Below are 26,980 nucleotides of genomic sequence, written 5' to 3' on the forward strand. Positions count from 1 at the left end.
TAGTAAAGAAAGACGCTCCGTAGTCTAACTATCCGTCATTAACATAGAAAATTCATCTTCATCAGGGACGTTTAAAACCATTTCATTCAATTGAATCACCGTTAAAGAATTGATTAATTTGACAATCTCTTGTAAATATAGTATTTTGTTTGTATGTCCGATCATTTAATCAACACTTGTCAATAGCTCTAATAAGAATGCATGAAAATTTTTTACTTTCTTTTTTGTTCAGGTGCAGCATAATGTATGTTTTCGTGCATATCTATCATTACAAGCTCGTGAGCTTGTATTAAAACGCAAATATGTCCTACAAGAATGGAAATTTTTGCCTCTCTGAGCACCGACACGGGAGTTGTCGTGTGTTCGAATCACAACTTGGTAACTATTTTTCTTTTTTTTTTCCTTTTTTTTTTTTTTAAAGATAAGAAAAGGGTTCAAAAGCCTTATTTAACTAACTGGTAAAGTAAAGGTGTTTGCACCAAACTTTTCAAAAGTGAATGTAGGCAGAATTAACTGAATTACTGAATTTAGCAAATTTTAGGTAGGGTTTGTGGTCTTTCTTTTTCCTGGGTTCACCCAAGACGGACCCATCGAAAATTAAAATATCGAGGAATTTTTCGTTCAAGAAGATCTCACAAATCAATTGTGAAATATTACTGCGTAGTATTATTGCGTATCTGAATAGTAAAATATGTCGTGCCTAACTTCGTAACAAAAATCACAATTTGATAGACAGCTTTTTGTAAACTTTATTCGCGAGGTTGTTTGCGTATATCATACGTCTTGTTTCTGTTGATTATAGTTAAGCATACATTCCTCCAAGAGTTAAGACAATAATTTCAGATCTGTTACTCAAAGTTTTCGTCTTAGATTGCGTACCTTACAATGCGTTGATATTGTTTTTCTTCTTAGATTGCGTACCTTACAATGCGTTGATATTGTTTTTTGAGGCTGTTTTATAAATTTGTAGCTTTTTTATAAATCTTAATAAAATTTTGCAGTAAACAATTTACAAAGGGTAGCACTGACCATTGACGTCAAGACATAAAAAATGTTGAACTTCGACAGTTGTTATTTACTTTACTTTTATTTTCTCACAGTTATTTCGAAATGTATGGTTGACAAGAATACACAAGTACTCTTTGTAGTCTTTATTAAAATTTTGCAGTAAACAATTTACAACTGACCATTGACGTCAAGACATAAAAAATGTTGAACTTAGACAGTTGTTATTTACTTTCACTTTATTTTCTCACAGTTATTTCGAAATGTATGGCTGACAAGAATACACACAAATACTCATATTGCAGGATCATTATTTGGTATTGTTGGGTCTGTGAAACTTGCCCCAAATTTAACTTTTTTTATTCTGTTTTAAAAGATAATTTTTGATGGACATTTTGCAGTGGTAATTGATAAATATACTTACACACACACTATTAAATCCCTTTAAATTTCATTTTCGCTAAATGGGCAAGAAGATAAAATAAAAGGTTAAATTTTTCATACTAAAAAGTTTATATATAAAATAGGACTCATCTTTTAAGAAATAAACTTTCCAAGCATATAAGCAGACACTGTTGGTACTTTGTTAAAGGAGAGGCGAACAAAAAACTACTTCGTGGCAGCCTGAAAATAAATTTTAAGCGAGAGAAAAAATATTATAGATTTCTAAATCCTAAAATCTACTAAGATAACTACTATAATAACAAATAAGGAACTATATTTCATAACTAAGTATCTGTATATCTTCCAAACAACATTTTTACAAAATATTCATGGCTATACAGGAAGAAAATAAGTAGGTTTTGGATGTACTTACCAGTGAACATTAAAAATAAGATCTTTCACTGAAAATAACCAAGAATATTTTACTTACTATAATAATAACATTTTATAACCTTCGTTTAAACTTCTCTGAACTTAAGAAATATCTGTCAAGATTAACAACAATATTTGAAACATATTCCAATGTTTTTTAATTTAGGCACCCGTTTGACAAATGTAAAAATACTGAATCATAAAAAAATCAGCACTCACAAAGATGTAACCAAATTTATTTTTAACACTGTTTTAGGTTTAGTGTGATGTCGTTCTGCAAAGTTTTACATGAAATTTATGTGAAAAACATTTATGTGAAAAACAACAAATTTTTATAACCTTAATTTCAATATAAAACATTCTTAGTTTTTTTTGTTATGATGGCTGCAACATGTAAATTGATTTATTATAGAGCGAAGTATGCACGTCGGTCTGGTCTTTAAAATCAACAAAGTCATCATAAACTTTTATTCCGCAGCCGTGCCGTGAGCAGTTCGCCTCTCCATTAGTAAACAAGACTTTAATTTTCTTAATTTTTCTATCTTTTATTTAATACGTTACAAAAGAGCAATTTCTAGAACCTTCATCACAGCCTTCATTATAGCGATCAGACCACATAATCACTACCCACACAACAATGTGTGGAATGCTTTACGATTTTTTAGGTTATTCTTCCGTTGCAGCCTCAATAATTTCAAAACTGTCTGTACATCTGAAATGGTTAATTGTGCAAATGCTTAACTTGCGTAACAACTGTCAAGAAGGCGTTTCCTACGAAAATAAATCTGCTATAAAAAAAGTAAGAATGGCTTGACCTTGTTCTCGTAGTTTGATTTTCGTATAATACTATTCTTTCTAATTTATCGTAGAATAACATCCTAGAGGATGATTATATGAAGTGAATTTATGTTCCATATTGTTGTGAAAAGTGCAGCTGTTTATATCAAGTTTCACTTTAGGTTGAATTTAATTACAGGACCAAATCTGTACAGGACCGAATATTTTGTGTTCCTGACTTTCACGCATGCGCACTGATCAAAAAGCTCATTTTACTTCAAAGTGAACTGTTTACATTAAAATTTCCCATTAGTTTGAGAATTTACTTCGTGAATTTGACGAAAGTGAATAGCCACCCGTAGTGGGTTTCATGTCTCTCAAAGTGTAAACATTTCTGAAAAACACACTGTAAATCGAAGTCGATCAAACTGGTTTATGTTCATATTCTGTTTTATTTAGAAAGTCTCCTAAAATCTAACGGTTGACACGTGAAGATTGATAAACACTGACTATTGACGTCAAGACATAAAAAATGTTAAACTCAGACAGTTGTTATTTACTTTCACTTCATTTCATCACAGTTATTTCGAAATGTATGGTTGAAAATACACAAGTACTCTTTGTAGTCTTCTTATCCTGGATAATTGCAATACTCGAATACATCTGTTTAAACGTCATTCTTAGCAAATGAGATATTATTGTTAAGAAAATGAAAAGGATTAACGAGAGTAGAATTTTTAAATTTAGTGAAGCCCTGTGTAGTATAATATTAATACCTCACTGAATGAATTAGGGCATAGACCGAACAAAAATAAGAATTATAAGAAATCAATCTCGACCTCCGATCTCATTGTCTCTTTTTTTTAACGGGACGGCGAGACGAAATATTTTTTCTTTCTTGCCGTCCCTTATATCAAAAAGAGAAAAAAAAGACCTGAGATCGAGGTTGATGTGAAATATCATTCGAATTTATAATATAATCTTTAGAAAATGAATTGCCACCCGTAGTTATTTTTTTGTCTCTCAAGATGATGAAAAGTCATGTAAATATTTCTAAGAAACAAACTGGTGTATGGACACCTTGTGTTTCATGTTAATGTTCTCCTCAAAATTAGTGGTTGACACGAGAAGATCGATAAAGATCTATCATACATGATGACCTCATACAGTGGCCAGTAATTAATTGCTTACTTTCATTTTTAATTGCTTACTGACGAAAGAATATAAACTCATCTATATCAATAAAAATACAAAACCATAAAACAGACATAAGTTGTTTTGCAATTAACAAAGTTCTAAAGACAGCACTTAACAATAGTGATTGACGTCAAGACGCTATTCTTAGCAAATGAGATATTACTAAGTGAGATATCATGTCAGGAAAATAAAAAGAATTGACATAACTACGATTTTTAAATTTAGTGAAGTCCTGTGCAGTATAATATTAATACCTCACTTAATAAATTTTAAATTCATAGTATAATCTTCATACTTTAGTCTTAAGCCAGTCGAAAATCCACGTGAATTTACCAGGCAAAAAATTTGCAGAAAATCTTTATCTGTGGCTTGTCGCAGCTACCATCTTTGTTGTGTAGATAAACAATGACCGGTAAAAAAAGTTATGACGTCAGTAACGATATTCCATGACGGAAACATTTTTAAACTTTTAACTGTTGTTAAAAGGTGAGAATAACATAGGGCGTTACTGTAATAGATGCTCACATAGTTTTAGGTGAAATTGAACTTACTGATTTCATTTAATCCAAAGGTTCAACAAAAAGTAATTTAATTTCTCTTACGGAACTTTCATGCAAACACAATAAACAAAGAAATCTTATTGCGCATGTGCACAAGCATATGAACTGTCGCGCAATGCTACCGCGCATGCTTACGTAATTACAACTCTTATTTGTTAGCCTATAGCGCATGCGCAGTTTGGACAACACCAGGATGAAAAACTCATGTAAACACGACGCCTTCTCATTGCGTTTTGAAACCTCGTAAAGGCTAGACACTTAAGAAGTTCAGTTTTAACAAAAACAGACGGAAGATTGAAAGATTGATTTAAATTGAAAGACGGTTTTACTGATTGTTGAAGGTAATGTAAGTAAACAAAATATTTTTGTTACTCTCTACTGTACCACTCTATAAAAGAAACGGAAAAAGTTTGATGTTTCCCCTTTCAAAGAAATACGCGACGTTTTGTTATTACACGCTTTTTACTTGTGTAAGAACTATACTTCATATCTCAAATGTAAATATTCTAAATACTTGAATACTTCTAAATAATTGAAATACTTTTAGTTTAGCACGTTTGTTGGTTGAAAATATTTGTGCTCGTAACTTGTTTTGAATCCTCATTCAAATGAAATATTTTTTCAACCTCAATTTCTAAATATTCACGTACGTAACACGGTCTAAAAAAATGTATAATACAATATGGTACTGTCTTCAAAAAAGTTTTAAAAGGTAACAAAATATTATTTCACAAAATGTTTATCAAGAATTTCGTTTTGTGTAATGTTTTATATTCTTCTTTTTCAACTTTTTGTTACTTTGTTTTGTTTTCATCAATCACGAGAACTTCAATTGTTGTTGTAAAAGTTAAAAACAAAAGAGAAAAAGTTTAAAGACACAAGTTTCGAAATAAACTTACTCTCCGATTTGCCTGACATTTTTAGCTTTAACACCTTGAAAACATATAATGTCCAACTTTTTAGCAGAATCACACTTGAGTTCCTATTAGCAAAAAAACCAAGACATGTCTTAATTTGGTTGGAATTAATATATTTCAAAACTTTGTTTTTAAATTATCCTGCTTATTTTGGCCACACTACAATTTTCATGCAGCTGAGTTATATATGATTCAGTTTACATAGCTCATTGAGTAGGGTTGCAATTTTTTTTATCACAAAAACGAGGCTGGAAATGGCTAAATAATAACAAAGAATTAGGGAAAAGTTTAAACTGATATTTTTATTATTCCGTTCTTCTAGGAAAAATATAAAAAAACATCGGAAAATATATACTATGGAGTATTGTTGGAAAATTATTTTTTTTGTATTTAGGAAACTTGTAGTCTTGTAGTCTTGTTATAAATTAAACAATTCTCATTTTGAGCAACTAGAACGAATGTGGTTATTACTGCTTTTGTTGCATTACAAAAACAGAAATCGACACATTTGTTTTAGTTGCTTGTTTGTTGTAACTTTTAAGTAGCTAGTAAATATTTTTTGGTTAAACACCAAAAAAAACTGCTTTTTATCTAGAAAATGTTTTAAAAGCAACCTATAAAAATAAAGTGTTCTAATTAAATTTTGCCGAGATATGAAAGTACAAAGTGCAAACGTCTTAAATGTCTCATGACATACTTTACATAGTAAACAAATGTGTGAAAATATTTACATTTCAAACAAAAAAGTCAACAAACACATTTTGGTTGCTATGTAACTATAGTATGTGTAGACGTATAAACAGTTTGAAGTTTTCTTAATTTTTTTAAAAACTATTTTAGCGGCATAACGCGATAATTGCTACTCAATATTCCAATGGTTAAACAAAGAGAAGAGGGTGCGGTACTGGGTCCCTTATTTTTTTAAATACTTCCAACAAAATACCTAATCACTTATTATTTATATTTTACAAGAGGAATCTCAACAATTATACCTTTAAAGAATTAAAAAAATAATTAGCAGTTTCATAGAATTCTTCCAGAGTTATTATATCAATATGCTGTAACAAGACAATGTCACATGCTATGTATTCTTAGTCAATAATTGCATTTTTATTGACTTGTGTCAGGCAAGTTTCTGTGCATTACAACTAGTCCATTTAATTAAATTAACAACTAGTCTATAACATAAGAGCATATATATCTAAACCAGTTTAATTTGTAGCTATTTTTCTACTTATTATTTCAACTGTTCACATTGCTTTTCTCTTTTGTAGATCCTGTGAAAAAGATGTCTGCTTGCAGGTAAATCACTAATATTTTGCTAAAATGTTTAATATTTTGAGCAATATTTGCTACGCGTAATTTTTATTTTGTTAACACTTTTTTTAAGTAACCGATTTATAATAACGCAAATACTAGGAACTTTAAAATAATTAGAAATTTTCACTAGCTTATTCATCCTCTGTGAAGAGCATGAGATTAATGTACATTATAATCGCACTTTCTTTGACAAAACATTAAAAAAAACATTAACTGCAAATTCAAGTTGTCATATAATTTATGTATTTGATACGTTGAATTTTAAATTGAAGAAATATCACCTGCAAACTCAATTTATACATGGTAAATATACCTTTTATTGGACCGCATAAGCAACATTTGGTACTATAATCGAGGAAATATCAAGAAACCTGGACAAGGTTGTTTTCTTAATAGATCCGATCGGGGTGGTAAAAAAAGTTTTTTATAAGAAACCGTGAACGAATTTAAGTCAATTTATACTTTGTAACATTTAGCGCGTTAATCACACAATGTCATTAAAGAGGATAGGTAAATTTTGAGTCGTGTGGGTATTTGCAACGGAGGGAATTGCTAAATTGAACATATAATTTGTGCTCAAACATAGCTGAAAAAAAAAACATCACACATAGGTTAGCTTGCTACCCATGGAGATTGAAGCTAACATTAGCTACAATACACAAATAGCCTGCTGGCTATATTTGATGCCTAATAAAATGAGTATAAAGAGAAAAAATGATAATGAAAAAGTATTTTGAACTTTAGGATATAGACATTAGTTACGCACGATGGCAACATTTGTTATGCATAAAATGTACACAAACATGATAGCTTTTTTATTTCATAATATAACGCGGTAAAATAAAAAAGTAAATAAAAAAAGTAAATAAAATTTTTTTTCACTTGTCGCACTTTTTTTTTAAGGCAAAGATAGCTTTAATTTTTTTTGTGTGTATCGTGGATAACACTGTTCCAAAGTCAGCCGTTAAAATTATTTTAGCAAATCAAGTTGCGTCATTTTAATTACGTAATTTAAACAAAGTAAACCCGCGGTATTTTTTCACGCGAAATGGCCAAAGAAAATTTCGGTGATGAACACATCCACTATGCCTGTCACACACACTTTCCATTATAATATAGATAAAATTACCAAGGATTTATGGTATAATTTATGATATTACAATAATTTTTGAAAAAGTAATCTTTGTTGAGGCTTATAACCAATTATACATTTAATTTTTAGTTTTTGGATGTATAAAGACAAAGGAAATATGATTATTAAATTTCTTAATGGAGGCTTTCAAAGGGTGCAAAGAATTAATATAAAACGGGAAGGAGATGATGCAATGATAGAATTGCAAGAAACAGATTACCATGAAGAAAGAAAAGACAATAAGCTGGTATTGACGATGTATAGAGGAGCTATCCAATGTATTGCACAGCTTGCCATAGCACTGCTTGATATGGAAGGAAAGCAAAAATTATTTGTAGTTGACAGTAAGTAATCAAATTAGAATTAAATTAGTGCTTTTTTAACATATGCACTTAACCCTTTCTTATCATTTCTGTCTTTAATATTTGTAGATGTCAACATTGCCTGTGCTCACAAGTATACCAACAAAGAAAGTAAATTTTCCCTCCATACACATAATAGTGACAAAGTTGCAGCATATATTAAGTCAATTATCAGCAGACCTCTTATCGAAACTAACATTCAGCTCTTCTGTTGTGGAGAAGTACATGAAAAAAGTAGAAGCGAATACTTAAAATTTTCAAGAAATTATGTAAATGAAAACTGCACATCCAACAATGATTTTCTGAAAGAAGCTCTTCTATTTCCACCACCAATTGTAAATGAAGAGATTTCCAGCTTTGCATTTCGACTAAAGTCAATTCTAAGCGAAATTGGTCACGTGTTTGTGATTTTCACACATTACAATACCATGGACAATCTAAGATTTTTGAATTTAAATACTGATGCTGATGATGCTCCAGAATTCAAACATAGAATTTTACTACTTCATCCAACTGGAAATACCTTCGTCAATATAAGATACACTGAAGCTACCAGTGCGTCAATCGTTCAAGAAGAATTTCAAAAAGGTGAGGTAGATATCACACATTTGTTTGCAATCAATCGACAATTTATATCGGATAGTAAATCCAGATTTATAAATGTCGTAGCTGCACCAAATTTTCAAAACATAGAGAACATTGACGTCTGTGCAAATTGTCAATTGTTAGATCAGTCTATTTTCCCAGGCAACACAGAGGTTCGAAATTTCCTTCTTTTTCTTGGATTATCAAGACAGGATCTTGATCAGAAAAGCAAAGAGCAGTATATGAACATTGTAGGTCAAGCAATGTGTTTCATGGCTAGCATGGAGACTATAAACACTGTTCCAACAATCAAAGATGACATTCATGAGAAAGTAAGTACTGTCCTGTTGTCGTCAGAACAATTACATATTTTGTTTGACGAATCTAAAAAGAAAATTATTGTTGGACCATTGGGAAGTGGTAAATCGCTTCTTGCTTTATCTCATCTAAAACATCTTTACTATTGTTGTGGAGGAAAATGTATGATATATTATGTTATATGGAGTGACAAAACAATACTGCTGAAAGCTGTCGAAGAATTCGTCTCAAAATTTCAATGCAACAAAAATATCACTTTGAAAGTAATAAATATGATTGAATTGGCAAAAGAGCTCAATCTCTCTAAACTTCCAACAGTATCACAATTATTACTGTTGCTGCTAAGAAAACATGGTGCCATGCCTTTTCATTTTATAAGTGACGAAGTAGATGGTGAGATGTTTGACAATCAAGAAGCTTTATCGTTAAAGCAGATTTTAGAAAGGGAAGAAGCTTTACAAAATTCTCTGATCGTGTTGTTTCTGCAGTCTTTGGAAAAGCACAGGAGATTGGTTAAATCTGGAAAATCAAAAGACCATGATAAATACAAATACGAAGAAACTGGTATGCGTGTGTTTCATCTCAATAAAGGAATGCGAACAACGAAGAAAATTTTTAACTTTTTAGTAGAATTTGAGAAGCGAATTTCCGGAATTGAATCAGTTATCAAACACCCTGTTAAAGGCAGTGCTTGTATAACATCAATCAAGAAATCTGCAGCGACAAGTTCTGTCAAAAAATTAACTCGTTTTAGTGTCCAAGAAGTCGAACGAAAACTTGAAGAAAGTAAAGAGAATTTTGAAAAAAAGCCTATGGATATAGAGGAAATTGCAGCTATCTCCAAATACCCAGATGTCTCTGATGATATCAAAACCTTGACCAAAGTGAAATGCAACTCTGCGCAAGAAGTTGGACATAACATTGTAGGTACAAAGCCCATACTGATACATCTTAATTATGAAAATGAAACAGAAGAAAAAAGTATTGTCATGTTAGCTCTCTCGTTGGAATACTACCTAGATCGTGTTAATATTAAACGTTTGTTTTTTCATAACACTGTGGAACAAATGATCACGTTTCGAAGGGTTCTGGATTTAATTAGAAAAAAATATTTTGTTTATAACAAACAAACTGAATGGACCATCATCGACCACAACAACGAAGTTACCAATTTTCCAAAAAACAAAGGTTATGATCTAATAACTAATCTAGAAGGTAGTAGAGGAACAGAATTTTGTGAAACCGTATGCTGTATTGACGTAAATGACACTATGTTGCGACACAAGACGTTAGAAGGAATGTCCAGAGTAACTGAACGCCTGATAATTGTTTCCACATGTAACATACAGTCTGCTACTACAAATTCATCAACTGGACATATCATTAAAGATCTGTTACCAGAGTACCTGAATGAAGTTTCTGTTGAATGTTGCAGGAATTCGAACGAAAATTACATTGAAACGCAAGTTAATGACCAAAAATCAATAGGTTATGTGAACACAAATTCGCGCAGATATAAAGACCTCATGGAACGGATAAAGAAAATCGAATATGAAAAAGATGAGTCGGACAAGCCTGATTTTGCTCAAATCATACGTACAAGGTAGATATATCACATTTCTTTTTATACCAGAAAATTACCAGTTGCTATAACTATATATGAAAAATCGTAATTCTAGGAACTCTTTTTTTAAAGTTGTTCTATGTTTCCATATTGTAAACTATCATCATCAAACTACTTCCATCCTTCACAAAAAATATAAACTTTTATACCTTTATAATTTCCAACCTTATTTACTAGCTTTCAACCACCAACAATTAACGCGAGCTGCATTTTTACAAACGACAATTCATGTACAATTAGTTGGAATGATGAAGGATATGGTTACGTAATTGAAATGGAAAACGAAAGATCACAATGGCAGAACGTAGAAGGTATGACCACACATGGTAGATGTGTTATCAATAATTTAGTTGTTGGAAAGACATACAAATTTCGTGTTGCAGCCAGTAATAACTTTGGTGAATCAGAAATTATATTATCCTATCCACATTCCGTTGTTACTTTTCAAGGTAGGTTGTTCACACTAAACATTTGTATATCTTACGGAGCACTTTTCTTGTTCTTGTTAATATTATCAAAATACCATAATAGTCCATTTAAATTGGTTGGTTGATTATAATTTGCAGTTTGTTTTGAGAAATCATTTTGTGTCTGTTACTGAATTTTATGTCTAATGAGAGAAACTGAATTTTAATATCCCTAAAGAAATCTTTGTTAATTGAGCTAAAAATGATCACAAATTTTGTCTGCTTTGGTGTACGAAGTTTTAAATTTATGGCCTTGGTAACCCATTAGACATTTATCATTTTCGTCTGTATTTCTTCTCTTATATTGAAACTCGTCTTTTGTTATCTTTTTAAAAAAAGAATTAAATATCCTTATTTCTTTCAACATTAAAAAAGGATTATAGTCAATTATTTTTAACATAAGGATCCGACCTCGTTCAGCAAGGGACCCGGCATAATATTTCTTAGCACGAGGAATTCGGAATTACGCTGGGTCTCAAACGATTTTTCTGCGGTCAGAATGACCGTCCTTTTTGATTTGTTAATTCTTTCGGGAAATCCTTTGTTTTGGCCTCACTCACCCAATCAAATATAGTTAATTCTTAAAGCATTTAAAGGACCTGTTAAAGTGCTCACATTCCGTATATCCCGCGCACATATTAAAAATCTGGCAAACGCGTTTTGTGCAACTTTGCTCCTTGGTTCAATATTATTTTTTGAAAAGTATATTACAAAGAAATATTTCAGCAAGACTCATTCTTGATGAAAACATGACCATGGCTGGAGAAGATAAAAATTCTTTAAGTATCTATATGTTCGAGCCTGTAAATTACATACATGCCGGAAAAATAGCCATTTTTGTTTTCCACCGCCATGAGCTCGACTTTGGTGTAAGTCACTAAAGCCGAAAACCAACAGCCGTTCCGTAGCCCCTTTAAGAGGGTTAGTCGTGACCACGCCGACAGTGTGCTGATTGGTTGATTGTAATTCGGGGTTTGCCATGAGGTGAATTAAAATTTTAGGGATTTGTGTTGACATTTGTTTGCGTTTCATCCATCATTTCAGAGAAACTGAATTTGATATCCTCAAAAAACGCTTAGTTAACTAGGCTACGTTCCACGAGCCTTTTTTTCGTTTTTTGGCACATTCAGAGACGACGTGAAGAATTGATAATATACAGTAAAAATGCCCCGGGTACGAGGTTGGACAGTAAAAGATATAATATTTTAAAAAATTTAAATGATCGCGTGTCAGAGAAACATCTTTGAAATATTCGTGCAGACGAAATCGAATATATTGAGTACAGTCGTTCTATTTTTATCACTATATCATACTCAACCAAAACGAATATGTTTCATTCAGCAAATAATGTTGATAGGTCGTGTGAGGTGAGAGAAAATTTAATTTTGATAAAAGCAGCAGCTAATTTTTATTATACATTATTATTTTCATGAGAAACCCGTTTACAAGTAACGGAGTATTTACTAAGAGCTGTGTACCTAAGTCTCGTGTTCTTTAAAAAATGTTCTTATAAATAACCGATCGCGTGTCAGAGAAACATCTTTGAAATATTCGTGCAGACGAAATCGAATATGTTGAGTACAGCCGTTCTATTTTTATCACTATATCATGTTTCATTCAAAAACGAGTTCTGATAACAACAGGACGTGAATAAGGTGAGAATTGTTTTTCTCTAATCGTGATGAATTTAATCTCAAAAGTGAATAAATACTTTTTGATAATGCTAGCTTAATTCACGAGCTCAAGAAACCTAAGAAAGATTATGTGATTTCTATAAATACAGATTTTTGAATGTTTTTGAATGGTAAATGCTAAAGCATTTTCCACGCTGAGTGAACATATCATTCGTATTATTTGTTATTATCTAGTAAATTCTTTTTCTCTCTCGACATAAAAGCCTTCACCTGAAATTTAGATTATCTTCTCTTAAACCCGAATTACATTCAACGAAAACTGATCGAGCAGGCGGGAAAAGAATGTTTCTAAATTTAGCAAATATCGACCGATAGTCAGCGGACAAATACTTCAGCCGACAAGTTGAAAATGGTCAAGTTGTCCGCTAAGGTATTTGTCTACCGAGATGAATCGATCAATTAAAATACCCCTTTTTGTTTTTGTTTGGCGGGTTTTTCCCTCCCCGCCAGCTCAGTTTCCGCTGAATGGAAATCTGGCTTTACTAAACTTCTCATGAAACGTTTTTGTGATACAGAATGTATTTGTTAATCAAACATGCGGATGTCATCATGATTTAGAGAATTAATTTTGTCTCTAATCTGGTTTCTAATTTGTCTCTATTTGAAAGTTATCCCATACATCGTGACGTCATGAAATAAGTGTTAAATTTTAATTTTTGTACAATCGTTTTATATTTGTTTTCGATATTTATTTAAGAAAACGTACAACTATTACTAAAAATTCGTTTGTTTTTATATTTTATATTTATTTTAATGTTATGATAATTATTTGCGAATGTTTGATATATTAATATTCTCGTTCTACTATTTTTATTTTTTATTCATTTTAAAATTGATGTCATAATTTTTTGCGTTAACATATTTCACCAATTTATAAATTTCGCATCTTTTCATTCATTCGTTTATTTTTTATTTTATTTTATTTTTAGATATCGTGGAAATTATTGAATCTAACGATATCGAGAAACTGAAAAATTTACTATCCATTCATCCAAACATCGTTCACATGAGAGGTGAAAATGATTACACACCATTGTTGTGGACAGTATGTTACACCAACAATACATCAATGGTGGAAATACTCATCTCATATGGGAGTGATGTTTGGGCGGAAGATGGATGGCAACGAAACAGTTATCATTTCGCTGCATTTCATGATCGTCACTCAATATTAGATATGTTATGTCAACATGATGTAACAAACATCAACCGTGTAGATGTTGACAACCGCACACCATTACATTTTGCTGCAATTGATGGTCACATCTCATGTGTTGATGTTTTGTTGCGTCATGAAAATATTGATGTGACGATCAAAGATGAATATGGAGACACAGCTTATGATTGGGCTGGAGAATTGGATGAACAAGAGCGGGAAATAATAAGACGAAAAATAAAAGAATACGAAGTAAGTTATTAAGTTGATTTAACAAATTAGAAAGAAGAATAAATTTGTATTTTATTTTAAGTTGGTCATCGTTTCTAAGGAATAAAAATGATTTAAATATTTAACTGATAAAAGAAATATACATATTATATAATAAAATAGGAAGGAATGATGATATTTTATAAAAGTTAAAAAATTAATAATAGTTTTGAGTTATGTAGATAAAATAGATGGGGGAATAAATAAAACTTTAAGAAAAAATATGTAGTTATGAAAATAATTTGAATACTGAGTAAATAAATATAAATATATAAAACTTCGTACCCAGACCATTTTACACACTTCTATCGACCAGACGAACTGAGAATATAGAAATGCGAGCTTTATTTCATTTTTTTCAATATTTTTTTTCAGGATGGAAAAAGAAAATAAACATCTTAAGAAATTGTTTAATTTGTAAAGAAACAATCGCTCCACAAGGTGAGATATTTGTGTAGTGTAAATTTCGAGAATGAAAACAACATTCGCCAATCTAATTGAGGTTTAAGTATCTTTCACATTTTTTTATGATATATAACAAACCTTTATTTTTTAGATGTCGAAGAAAAATTGCGGCTGGAGTTATTTAATATATTATTGTAGATTATTATTATTATATATTTATTCTATATATAAATTATTGTAAATATAAATCCATGTTATTTTTCGAAATTTATTATTTCTTCTTATTAAATATTTTTATTATTATTAGAAGAAATTTTATAAGAACAATGAAGCAGGAAGTGGCTAAGAAATAAAAAAAAGTTCTTTTTTCACAACAAAACGTGAAGAAAAACTTCTTTCAATGCGGAAAACAATTTGATCGATTTATTTTCATAGGGAAAGATACATGTTTAAAATTTTAAAGTCACGTGGTTTGACTGCATACAAATTGTCCCGTGTCCAACACTTCGAGAAAAAATTAATCATTTAATTTAGAAGTAGAGCAGTATAATTTTATATTATAGTATGAGAGATAAAATAAATTAATAATTATAAAACTGAAATATTTTTACGAGTTTTATCAACCTCGTCCCCGGGACATCGTTAAAAAACCAATGCACTATTTTTATATAAGAACCCACCTTATAAAATCAATAAAGCTTAGATTGTGTAAATGGAAAACAATAAGAACAAGGAGTGTATTACGTCACTTTCATAGTGTGGTTTCGCTGCGTTAGATATGTATCGTTTAAAATTTTCAAAAAAATTACTAAAGGCAGAGTTACACTTGCGCGATATTAATAAAAATTTCGATTTTTCAAAAATCGTTTTGTGTATCATAGTTAAAAATAAAATATTCTTCTTGATGAAAACAAAAAATCATTTCTTATTAGTATAACTTTTAATTTATTCCAAAATACTCAAATTAAACACTCAAAAATATTTTAAATACATACGACAATAAATTACACGAGCAAGATTATTTTGGTTATAAAAGTGTAACTTTTTAAAAGATTCCTTTCGTTAACTTTTCTAATGAATAAAGTTCCTAAAATTGTTGTTTTTATTCTTGTTTGGAATTATGTTGGCAGTGCCAAAGTTTTTAACTGAAATAACATAAACACAATTCTATCACACTTGTTAATAATTGGCAGTGGGAAATAAAATTTATTTCAATGTTACGTTGTTTGATTACATCCTTTATCACAATAATTCGATAAAATGCGGCCTCGGATTTTGTTGAAGAAAAAAACAATAATAATGTAATGCTGTTTAAACTGTCTCATACCAAGAAAGGATTGCTTTTGATAGCGTTTCATATCTTCGGATTGTTCGTGAACACAATGCAGGTCCGTTAACAACAAATAATTTTTTTTCATAAAAACAAATTGTTTTTTGAATAGGGCTCAGTAAATCCAAAAAGACAAAGAAACTAGTTTTTAAAATAGAAAAGAAAAATTGAAAATAAATACCTTTTTCTTGTCTTTTTGTTTTTTTTTGTTTTGTTTTAAGACAAAGGGTTAAAAAATAATTTTGCATTAAAGCGTTAGAATTTTCGCACCTAATAATTTTCTCGCTTATTATTTTTTGTGCAATTTTTTTCTGCTCAAATAGTTTTAGTATTAGTAGTATTCATTAATATTTACACAAGTTTAAATTTATTTAAGTATTATGTGACCTAATATTTTTTAACTATAAGTATAGAATTTTATTTTTTATATATCACCTGAAGATGTTATTGTGTCAAGCTTTGTGAAATAAATGAATTTTTATTGTATGTATAGATTTACTTATTCTATTAACATTCGGCTGCAATGATTAAAACCGCAAATTTCACCTTGTAGTGCACTGGTTCTCTTAATTTCAATAATACAATCTGTATCATTGTTTAAATCATATTGGTGTAGAATCACTTTGTGCAGGTGAATTTTTATCCATAGCACTTTCGTTTTTCCAACTTTTACAGATAATATGATTTACACCGACCATAATAACTGGTGAGGACAACGACTCTTCTTATTTTTTTTAAATACATGACCTTAAACAGCCATCCTCATTACATTGACATTATATTGAGAACTCTAGAAAGACTAAAGTTTCTTTTGTTACATCTTTTCTTCAGTTTTATTTTTCAGAAAATTAAAAATTACCGCTGTCTTTAATTTGTACAAAATTAGGAAAAATGTATAAGCCACCAGCATTATTTAAGCACCCCCTTCGATTAAGCACCCACGCAAAAAATCCAAAATATCATAACGGTATATAACTTTACTGCAACCTTAACCGAAATAAAACACAGTTTTCAACCTGTTGTTACCTCGTCGTAACAAAAAAAATAGTCATATAATTTTGCGGAATAAGTTTTAGCAAACTAATCATGACACTTAGTACATGGTGTCACACATGCGTTATAGCCATAATAGCGTTTTCCAAAAAAAACTTATCGGAACTTCAATTTAAATTAAAATCACACAAAACAGCTTGTTGTAAACACCAGGTTGAACGTGTAATGTAGGTAGAAAAACTTTATCACAATGGCCTAAATACTGGAAACAGGCCGTCATTAACACCAGACTGAGCACTTGACAGGTACACAAATCGGGTTGTTATGTATATATATATATATATATACATATATATATATATATATATATATATATATATATATATATATATATATATATATATATATATATATATATATATATATATATATATATATATATATAATATATATATATATATATATATATATATATAATATATATATATATATATATATATATATATATATATATATATATATATATATATATATATATATATATATATATATATATATATATATATATATATATATATATATATATATATATATATATATATATATATATATATATATATATATATATATATATATATATATATATATATATATATATATATATATATATATATATATATATATATATATATATATATATATATATATATATATATATATATATATATTAAAGTCAAGGTCATTCGGGTATTGAAACCGACGGTGAGATTACGTTAATCGATAAAACTGACGGAGTTTCACCGTTGAGAAGAGAGCAATTTTGGATGTACAAACTTAAGACTCTTCACTTGGACGGACTTAACATGGAGGAGGGTGTTTAATTTATGATAATTAAAAACTTTAAAAAAAATGTACATATATAAACACAAGAAGTGTACATAAGAAAATATATTCTGAAGAATGCTGTACGCCGAAACGTCAAAAATAGTTATTTTTAATTGACTAACATTATAATAAATTATAATTATACTAAAATGCCATAGGATGAAAGAGAACTACTCGTTGACTACCCAATATACTGAAACAGCCCGTTGTTAACACCAGGCTGAGCGCTTAACATGTGAATAGTGTCATACATGAGCATAGGGGCAATACCATTTTCCAAAAATCCTTATCGCTTTGGTTTTAAAAGAAATAAGTGAACAGTCTGCCGTTAACTCGGTTCAGGTTAGGAAATTAATTACTCAGCAAAATTTATCGTGACACTGGAACTGAGCGCTAAGTACATGTAAACCATGTCGCACATGAGTAAAGTCGTAACACCATCTTTCAAAAAACTTTATCGCAACTTCGGTTAAAAAAAATTCAGGAAACTGCTTGTCATTACATTTTCAGTTAAAAAAAATACTCAGCAATTTTATTTCGCAGCATAAGTTTTTAAAACATTATAAAAGTGGTAGCTGCCTAACTGCATTTATTTAGTATAAGAATTGTGTTACAGTCAAAAACTGCATTTCAAAAATTCAACATTTGAAAACACACAGAAATTAAAAAATGCAAGGATAGGATAGGATACAAAGTAATCAGAAGATAAAAGGATTGAAGGGAGACCTACAAACTTCACACCATCACTTCCAACCAAAAAATGGCCCCCGTTAGCGTAGTATGTTTCCTCCGTTGGTATGCTGAGATCGCGAAGAACCTGGATTGGTTATTAGAGAAAATGGTGCCTCGTGATTGGTCTATTACGCCTGAGCGGTCAAAACAACACCAGTAAAACACAGGGTCTGGTGGGATTCAAAATAAAGCTGCAGGGCTGCGGGGAGTTTCCGCGGTTCTCAGACGACAACTACTATTAAAGAGATTGTCTAAAAACCCTTTTAAAAAATTCAAAAGTTTTCATCTTAGATGATTTTAACTGCAATTTTAATAAATCAGATAACTTGACCAGAATTCTAAATGATTTTCTCTTCTCATGTTACCTAAAGACGTTTATTAATAAGGATACCTGCTTTGATTGATTACTTTGTTTCTAATAGCGGTAACAGTTTCTAACAAATTTTAAATGAAGACTATACGGCACAGTTTGTAATATCTGTGATAAAGTTGTTACTAATATAATAGACCTATTTCAATATCCATTTCCATTCCGCAAAATACACAGCCGGGATAGACACACTGACATGAAAACGGGGGTTAGTTTAGAGACATTATTAATTTGTCAGCAAAGTGATGCACATCTAGTTTGTTTACCTTTATTATTTCTCCAATACACATTTACGATAATTCGGGAAAACTAACACTCCATCGCAGCTTATTTTGCGATCGGAGGAGGTAAACATCACACTTTTATGAGAGTTTATTAGGGAGAAAACACTTTTTTTCGTGATAACTTTTCTTGCCGCGTTTTGTTTTAAATGGAAAGTACAGATAAGTTGCATCTTATTATTATCAACGGAAGTTAGGAAACTGGAGAAAACAAAATTTTGCCTCTAACAAACTCTCATAAAAACACGATTTTTACCTCCTTTTTTCCGGTATTGTAAAACGATGGAGAGCCGTAGGAACTCATGTACAATTGAATTATCGTAAAAGTGTATTAACTTGTCAAATGGGCAAATTATGAACTTTTGCTAAGAAAATAGAGCATGGGACTTATTTTATACCATCATATACATTATTGAAATTGCTGGTTTATATTTCTTTCTAGTGTTTAGCTGGCTAGATATGGTTGAAATTGGTTTGGATTATATATTTAGCTACACTAGCACATAGAACTGATTACTACTAGCTAGCTAGTTGGAGCTTTAACCAATGTTGTTGACATATATATACACTTTATTCTTTGTTATTGGATATCTTTCATTTTTTAAAACATCTGTAAATAACATTAAGACTTGGCTACCCTCCTAAGCATGTTGGGTTGGTGGTATTAGACTGAATATTGGTCTTTATCATGTTATATATTTAACAAAATGTAATAAGAGCAATGCAATCACTCAAGGTAATACTCATAAGTATCCTTGAGCCTTGATTATTTAAAAATTATGCCCTGTAAGAATGTTACCGTTGCAGCTAGCTAATTGTTGTTGTTTTTTTAAATTCCCAAAATGTTCGGTCAATAAGTAGTATTTCTATAAGTATTGCCAGATTGTTATTCCACATAAGGTATAACTATGGGTATTGTAATTTATTTGTGCGTAAAAGCAAAGAATAACAATTTATGTAAAAATAATTTTTTTTAAAGGGTGCTCTTATTAGGCAAATTTGATAGAATTAACATAAAAACTTTTCTGTATTATACTTGTTAAGTTTCCAAATTTAACCCTACCCCTTGATGCTTTTTTTTTAAATAACTCCTTATTGCTATGTTATATGGCTATGAAACATATTGAGTTTTAATATTTATCCATAAGAAACCTGAATTTTTAGGTCCCATACCTTTCAGAGGCTTTGATATTGGCCATTACTCGAAACTACCCCTAAAAATCTCTATGAAATCCTTATAATGGGTAAAATATAATAACTCTTGTTAAGATTATGTTTAGAACTTGAAAGTTGCTACACAACTTTGTTTTCTTAGGAAGAATCATTTTGCATAATTTGTACACTTCATTAATCCGATTCTCCGACTTTGTCGGATTTTACCCAAAAATCGGAAAAAAACGGATTTTATCGGGCAATTTTGGGCAATTTTTTATGCGATCCACGTAAAAAACGAAAAATATGTTATATAACTTTTATTTAGCTTTCAGAAACTTCAAACAGAATGCAAAAATTCTATCTGGAACAAAAGTAATTGAAATTTTAGGCAGATAGTGTTATTTTAAACAAATTTCCAGCTTCTGATAACGTCACAGAAAATGTGCTGACGCAAGCATAAACTTATTGCTGCTATTTTGTTCCTTTTATGACGTACTATAATTGTGCCAAGTTTGATTCAATTTGAACAACCCTATGAAAAGTTATTGAGGGGGGGGGGGGGGGGTGGGCGGATTCCGCATAGCTTGTTCGAAAAACCCCGGACCGAATAGGGTTAAGCTACTGTAAGGGGGCAATATATTCTTTAAACAAAAAACTATGCATTTTAATGAAATAATAATCAATAGGCATTTTTGGGGAGCGGGGATGATTTCTTTAAAAGCTAATAGAATTGTAGATGAACAAACCGCTCATGATTTGTTACAATTCACATGTTGTTTCAATGCAATAACGTTTAGCCAGTTAAGCTGGGAAGCACTCCCTTAGATATGTTTAATACTGATCAATTTACCACAATAACTTATAACAGACTTTAAATATATACAGACGACCTAACAACCAATAAATTGGTGTGTTTTATTTTTTTGAGGATAATCCAAACAACATAACCTTACAAGTTTAACACTGTCATTTTCAAAATAGTTGATAGAGGCCTAATCTTGCTGTCAAGTTAATTCCAAAGAGAATAAGAACAGTTTTAAGAACCTTGAGTCTATTTTCTTTGAGAATAGCCTACTAAGTATTTTTTATTTATGTAAATGTGTGATAAAAACATTTTCGTAAGAGCAGCATTTTCAGTTGTTTCTTCATCTTCTGAAAGAAATTGGTTTATGCCAGAACCGAAAAAATAAACAATTTGTGATTAATAGTATAGGTTTTTCATTTCTTGAACATAATATGAATATAAACAGAACAAAAACAATAAACAATTTGTGATTACTGAGTACACTGGGTTCAGCCAAAATATGTTTATTATAAATGTTTACTAAGTGGAAAGGTTAAAGTATATTAGCAGAGGAGTGTGAGAATAATAACGATACACAGCTGGGCAGCACATCATCCCTGAGTACATGCTAGCTATAACATCCAACCTATAATATCTGGCTATGAAAATCTGGCTAATATTTTTAGGAAAATAATTATAATCTATATAACTATAAATATATATAAATTATAAATTATAATTATATAAGTTATATGAAGTTTCAGTAAACTAGACATTTTATAACTTACAGTATGAAATATAAACTTTTTGTAAGAGTAAGAAACAAGACGTTTGTTGGATAGCTAGCTCTATAGCTAGCCAGCCAACGTTAAAGTTACCATAAGTACACACTTAATATCAATAAATATTCATACTTTTTGTCACACTACCACTACTAATACCCTCAATGTATTTCTATCCACTACGATCCTTTCAATATGGCAGTTGAAAATTATAAAACCAACATTTGTTTATAACTAAGGTCAGAACAGCTAGTAAACAGCTTGGCGTCCTGAAACTTATCTAAACTAACCTCGTCTTCATGTAATGTTTTGATTTTTCGCAACCATGGCTGATCATGAAAATGCGATATTAAATTAGGTCTATTGATGCATATGCTCTTTTTTTGAAATAAAAATTGCTCACAATCACTAGATGACCTTATACATGCTGTAGCAGTAAGGAATTTTCTAAAGAAAGAATCCTCAAAAACAAAATCATTTTCTGACTGTGATAAATTCAAATCATCATAAAATCAGGTCAATAAAATGACGGGAAAATTGAAATGGCATCATTATGGCAATAAAGTAAATGAGCACGGAAGAAACTTGTGCCCAATAAAGAGATAATAACATGGAAATAAATCACCCTAAAATTATTTCCAATACTTTGGACTTTTTTTGTTATTATTGGTCAATGATATAGTCTTTGTCTTTAAAGACGTTGATGAAAATGCTCTTACCATTATAATAAATAGTGCAAAAAACAATAAAGTCGCTGGTACAGGTTGGTATAGAAGTGTTAAAAGCTGGTCTCAAAGTTTTTCCACCCTTTTTACCACATTTTTGTAATAAATTTTTACCTACTTGTTATGTTCAATCATGTTGGGAGAGTAAATGAATAACTCCCTTATTTCAATATTCTATTCTTTCGGTTGTCATGCAAGTATTTAAAAAAATTGTTCATGAGAAAATGATTTCTATTAAGTACTAAACAATCTGGTTTTCGAAAATTGCGTTTCACTTTTAGTGCTGTTCTTGTGTGCCTGATGATGATCAGTTTTGATATATTTTAAAAAGGCTTTTGATATAGTGGAACATAAGATTCTTTTAAAAAATTTATACTGTTATGGTTTTCGGATAGTTCTTTGGATTTGTTACAGTCTTTCTAACAGACACCAAGTCACCTTGATGAACAACCTATGTCCGATGTGATCCTTTGGAGGCATACGGAGTCTCTCAAGGATCTCTCTTTGGACCATTATTGTTCCTGGTTTACAAAAGTGACTTACATTCTAAAATCCATAACTCTTATTTTTATCTGTATGCAGGAATTTATTGTTTATGTATTGTTTATTGCTTGTTTATTCTGATGATTGTTTTCTTCTTTTTTTTTCTCCGTATTCGTAAAATAACTGTGTCATTGTAACCAAAGATATAACCTAACGAGAGTTACTATATTTTATCAATTATAAGGATTTCTCGCAGGTATAGAGATAGGATAATGCCGATGTTAGGACAAAAGTGTGACGATCATTTTCCTGCAAATGCCCGCTGAATTTAACGGGTCATCTCAAAAACTTCCGATGTTAGGACAATTACGTCAAAATCATCGAGCACGTCCGTTAAATTAACGATATTTCGCTAAATCGCTAAATAGCAAAAAAATCCTCGCCAAATCCCACCATGTTGTCCTATATTCCCCGAGCCCTGTGTCCCTCCATACCATGCTATACTATTCCTCTATGTGTCTATAAGGGCCCCTAGCGTATGTGGTAATACCATCTTCTAAAATTATGCGTTTGTCATCATCTGCATTGAGAGCGAGTTTATTTGTTTTTATGGTGTGAATATCATGCTTAATCGATTGGAAGGTCATCTGTTCTCTGTAAACATTTTCACCATCGAACAGGCATCTCTTATAATCATCAAACCCTATGGTCTTCTTCACCACACACTTCTTGACTCCCTTGCACTTCTTGTCTTCTTTTCCGTCTAGCTGTTTATACGCATAATTCTTCGCTCTTAGAGCAACAAACTCCGTCATTACCTTGCCACCTAACTCATCCTTCATCAGACCAATGATCTTTTTATTCAAACCTAATGGGAGAGATCTACCATCTTTCTTATCGTACCCTGATGTGTCAAATCTCAAAGCTACATCGTCGGCGATATCTTTGTAAAAGTCGTCGGTTTTGATATGATAAACGAATGAATCCGTATCCATGTAGCAGAGCTTTAGTCTGTCACCATATTTTGGTCTCATGTAATTATAGTGAAACTCATACATAACCATCTTCGATAGATGGAGGATCGCCGGTCATAGGTAGATTGGCTTGTTCAATACGACTTTGATTTTCTGCATTTCCATCAGTGTTTCTGAGAAGCAGATAGCACCCTTGAAGTTGGGCTTTATCACCAGCTTCTCATATTGTTCTTTCTTGGTAGCCAAGCGTATGTCTTTGTGCCTACGTTGATTCTCCATAGTTTTACCAAAGACTGAATTGTTCATCAGCTTGAAAAAGTCCTTTTCGAAGTCATTTGTTGATTTGGCACGCAAATCAGTGTGAAAATCTATGTACGACTTTAACCATGCGCTTGGCTTAAATCTAAGCACTCTATGAACCTTCTCAAGAACAAGACCATGCTTCAACGCTTGATCAAGCGCACGGATATGAATGACATAATTCTTCTTGTCTGAAAGACACGGTGTCAGCTTTTCGACGCCATGAAAGGAAGATCGTTATGAGTATCATGTAGATCTTTTGGATATATCACATCAACCTCAAGGAAGTAACCCTCTTCACCATTTTCCGCAGCCAACTTTGAAATGAGTTTAGCTGGTAAATTTACTAGCATCAACCCACTTGAACTTCCCTGTTGGTAGCTTCTGAATCATGGCCTATCCATACAGATTGTTCGCATCGAGATATTGTAGATAGGTGGTCTCTTCAGAAGTCTTATATTTTTCGCCCGTACATTTGTTTTTTTTGGCGTGTCTATGAATAGCCTGACAGAGACTTCCTCTAATACCTTGCTCTACGAAGAGAAACATATCCATATCATGAAACAAATCTAGCTTAATCTCGGTCTTTTTCAAACACGCTTGTCAAGCTAACCCGGGAGCAGTGTAAAAATGTAAAGGATCCAGTTTATAGTTTGTCAAGCATGTTTCCCTAAAAGTCTCAAAAACAACAGAAAGCAATAGAACGTCTGCCTTGAGGTAGATATCATGATAAACACCCATATTTTCAACTTTCATGTCTTTCCATACCTTCTGAGCATGCGCATAATCAGCATCACTGATATCACTCATGTTCAACTTGCTATAAAAGTCATCTTTCAACGGAAGCTTAGTTTCATTAAACCTATCGAATGAATCAACATATTCATATGGGTATACACCCTTTCTTCTCATTATTTTGAATTGCTCATCATCATTGAAGAATTTTCGAAGAATTTTACACTGATCATCAGATAGATTGTTTACCAACGAATCCAAGCTGCTAGCCATGAAACGAACCGAATCAATAAATCTCAATTGTATCTTTTTGACTTTAGCCTCCCCATTTTTGTCAATGTATTCACCAACCTTAACATCCGTTGAGAAAGAGATATATTTCTCTTTATTTTCAGCGATGACGCTCATATTTTCTTTTCCATTCTGCTTCGCAAGCTCTTTGATAAATAGATGCGCATCATATCCGCTAAGATTATGAAAGACAACTGGAATATAATTAGGCACTTTGTATCGGATATTACATTCTCGATGAGCAGCTCCGCGAAACTTGCCAGTAAAATGACAGTGATCTCCAACCTTGATGTCATCTTTGTCATCAAATTCTTCCATGCAAATGTGGCATTTAGTGGCATTCTCATGGCTATCACATTCTTCTTTTGTCAGAGGAGTCATTGTTGTCTTGGGAAACATGTTATACAACCTTTTCGCCTCAGAAACTATATGATTCACAAAGCGTAAAACACAGTCTTCACCGCGGTAAAGCGTCAGAGGGTCTGGAACTTTACCATGAGTATATTTGCTATAACAACAGAAACCTGTGGGAACATGTTTACCAACTTTCTCAGTGGATGATCCGCACTTTGTCTCTTCTTCAGGCAACTCTTTTGTGAAAGCTTCGAAATCAGCATACATTATGAAAGGTGCTTTGAGCTGATACTGACCCTTATTAATCTTAGCAGCATCGTTATTCTTGCAATACTCAAAGTGCTCATCCCTATTTTGTTCGCTTGGAAAACCAGAGAGACAATTCAAGCAATAATGCTCTTTATGTTCATGCTTCGAGTTGGCCTTGCTCAGGACACCGCTCAAGTTCTTAACAGCGATATAATGTCTCTTATCCCCTTCACACAGTAAAAACAAAACAACCGTTTCTTTGCGATCAAGATGCTTCGACCTACGGCACATGTAGACACCTTCTACCCCGTCTTTTGTTAAAACGTGCACAGCGATATCGTGGTTCCTTCTCTCAAACAAATCTATTTTATTTAGCGCCATCGGGAAAGATAGACCATCCCAGTTATACTTATCATCCTTCTCAAGGATTGAGATTCGTTCAGGATGATTATCGATCTTATCATGATTGAGAGCAGCGATAATAGCCCATCTGAAACATTCATCATCATCCTTGTTATGAGGGTTAATCACAGATCGCTTTGCACTGAAACTGACAGGTAGAGGTAAATAAGAAGAGCTACCTCTCGTTAATTTTAGCTTATAAAAGTCCACATGCATATGCAAGATTTTATCGATTGTGAACCCGCTGGCGGGTAGCGCAGGGTTTTCAATCTGCTCGATTATCTTATTACGCATCCGATCGAAAACATCAGAAATGTCTTCCTTGTTATGGATTATCTCCATATAGCTATTGAACGCTTTATCGACATAGATACTTTTATTGTCTTCCTCCCTTACCCATTTCACCCATAAGGTCGCCTGGGTCTTTTTCTGCTTGAGCACACCCCTCATCAACCTCTTAACGATAGGTTTAACCTTTTTGAAAAAGACTTTGACGCTCTTCTTCCCATCGGAGTTTATCTTGAACCTTTTGTAGGAACCATCAAACGCT

At 31.6% G+C, this 26,980-nt stretch overlaps 1 protein-coding gene across 2 annotated transcripts; it reads left to right on the forward strand.

Moving 5' to 3' along the window:
- Positions 1 to 4,472: 4,472 nt before the first annotated feature.
- LOC130629368 (uncharacterized) lies at positions 4,473 to 16,421 on the forward strand. Of its 2 annotated transcripts, none has more exons than XM_057442525.1 (8): positions 4,473 to 4,701; positions 6,547 to 6,574; positions 7,815 to 8,068; positions 8,156 to 10,592; positions 10,791 to 11,062; positions 13,704 to 14,182; positions 14,576 to 14,641; positions 14,757 to 16,421. In XM_057442525.1, exons 2-7 carry the CDS (start codon positions 6,561 to 6,563, stop codon positions 14,591 to 14,593), a joined length of 3,474 nt encoding a protein of 1,157 aa, XP_057298508.1. In that variant the 5' UTR covers positions 4,473 to 4,701; positions 6,547 to 6,560; the 3' UTR covers positions 14,594 to 14,641; positions 14,757 to 16,421. The 2 variants fall into 2 exon arrangements, with proteins under 2 accessions (XP_057298508.1, XP_057298507.1); XM_057442524.1 differs by having other exon boundaries at positions 4,473 to 4,696.
- The last annotated feature ends 10,559 nt before the right edge of the window (positions 16,422 to 26,980 follow it).

This window comes from Hydractinia symbiolongicarpus, chromosome 2 (assembly GCF_029227915.1).
Source record: "Hydractinia symbiolongicarpus strain clone_291-10 chromosome 2, HSymV2.1, whole genome shotgun sequence".
In the NCBI taxonomy this organism is placed as follows: domain Eukaryota; kingdom Metazoa; phylum Cnidaria; class Hydrozoa; order Anthoathecata; family Hydractiniidae; genus Hydractinia; species Hydractinia symbiolongicarpus.

Coding starts and splice junctions, on each gene's coding strand:
- LOC130629368 (XM_057442525.1), top strand. Junction 8,069..8,155: donor AAAATTATTTGTAGTTGACA/GTAAGTAATCAA, acceptor TAATATTTGTAG/ATGTCAACATTGCCTGTGCT. Junction 11,063..13,703: donor TTCCGTTGTTACTTTTCAAG/GTAGGTTGTTCA, acceptor TTTTATTTTTAG/ATATCGTGGAAATTATTGAA.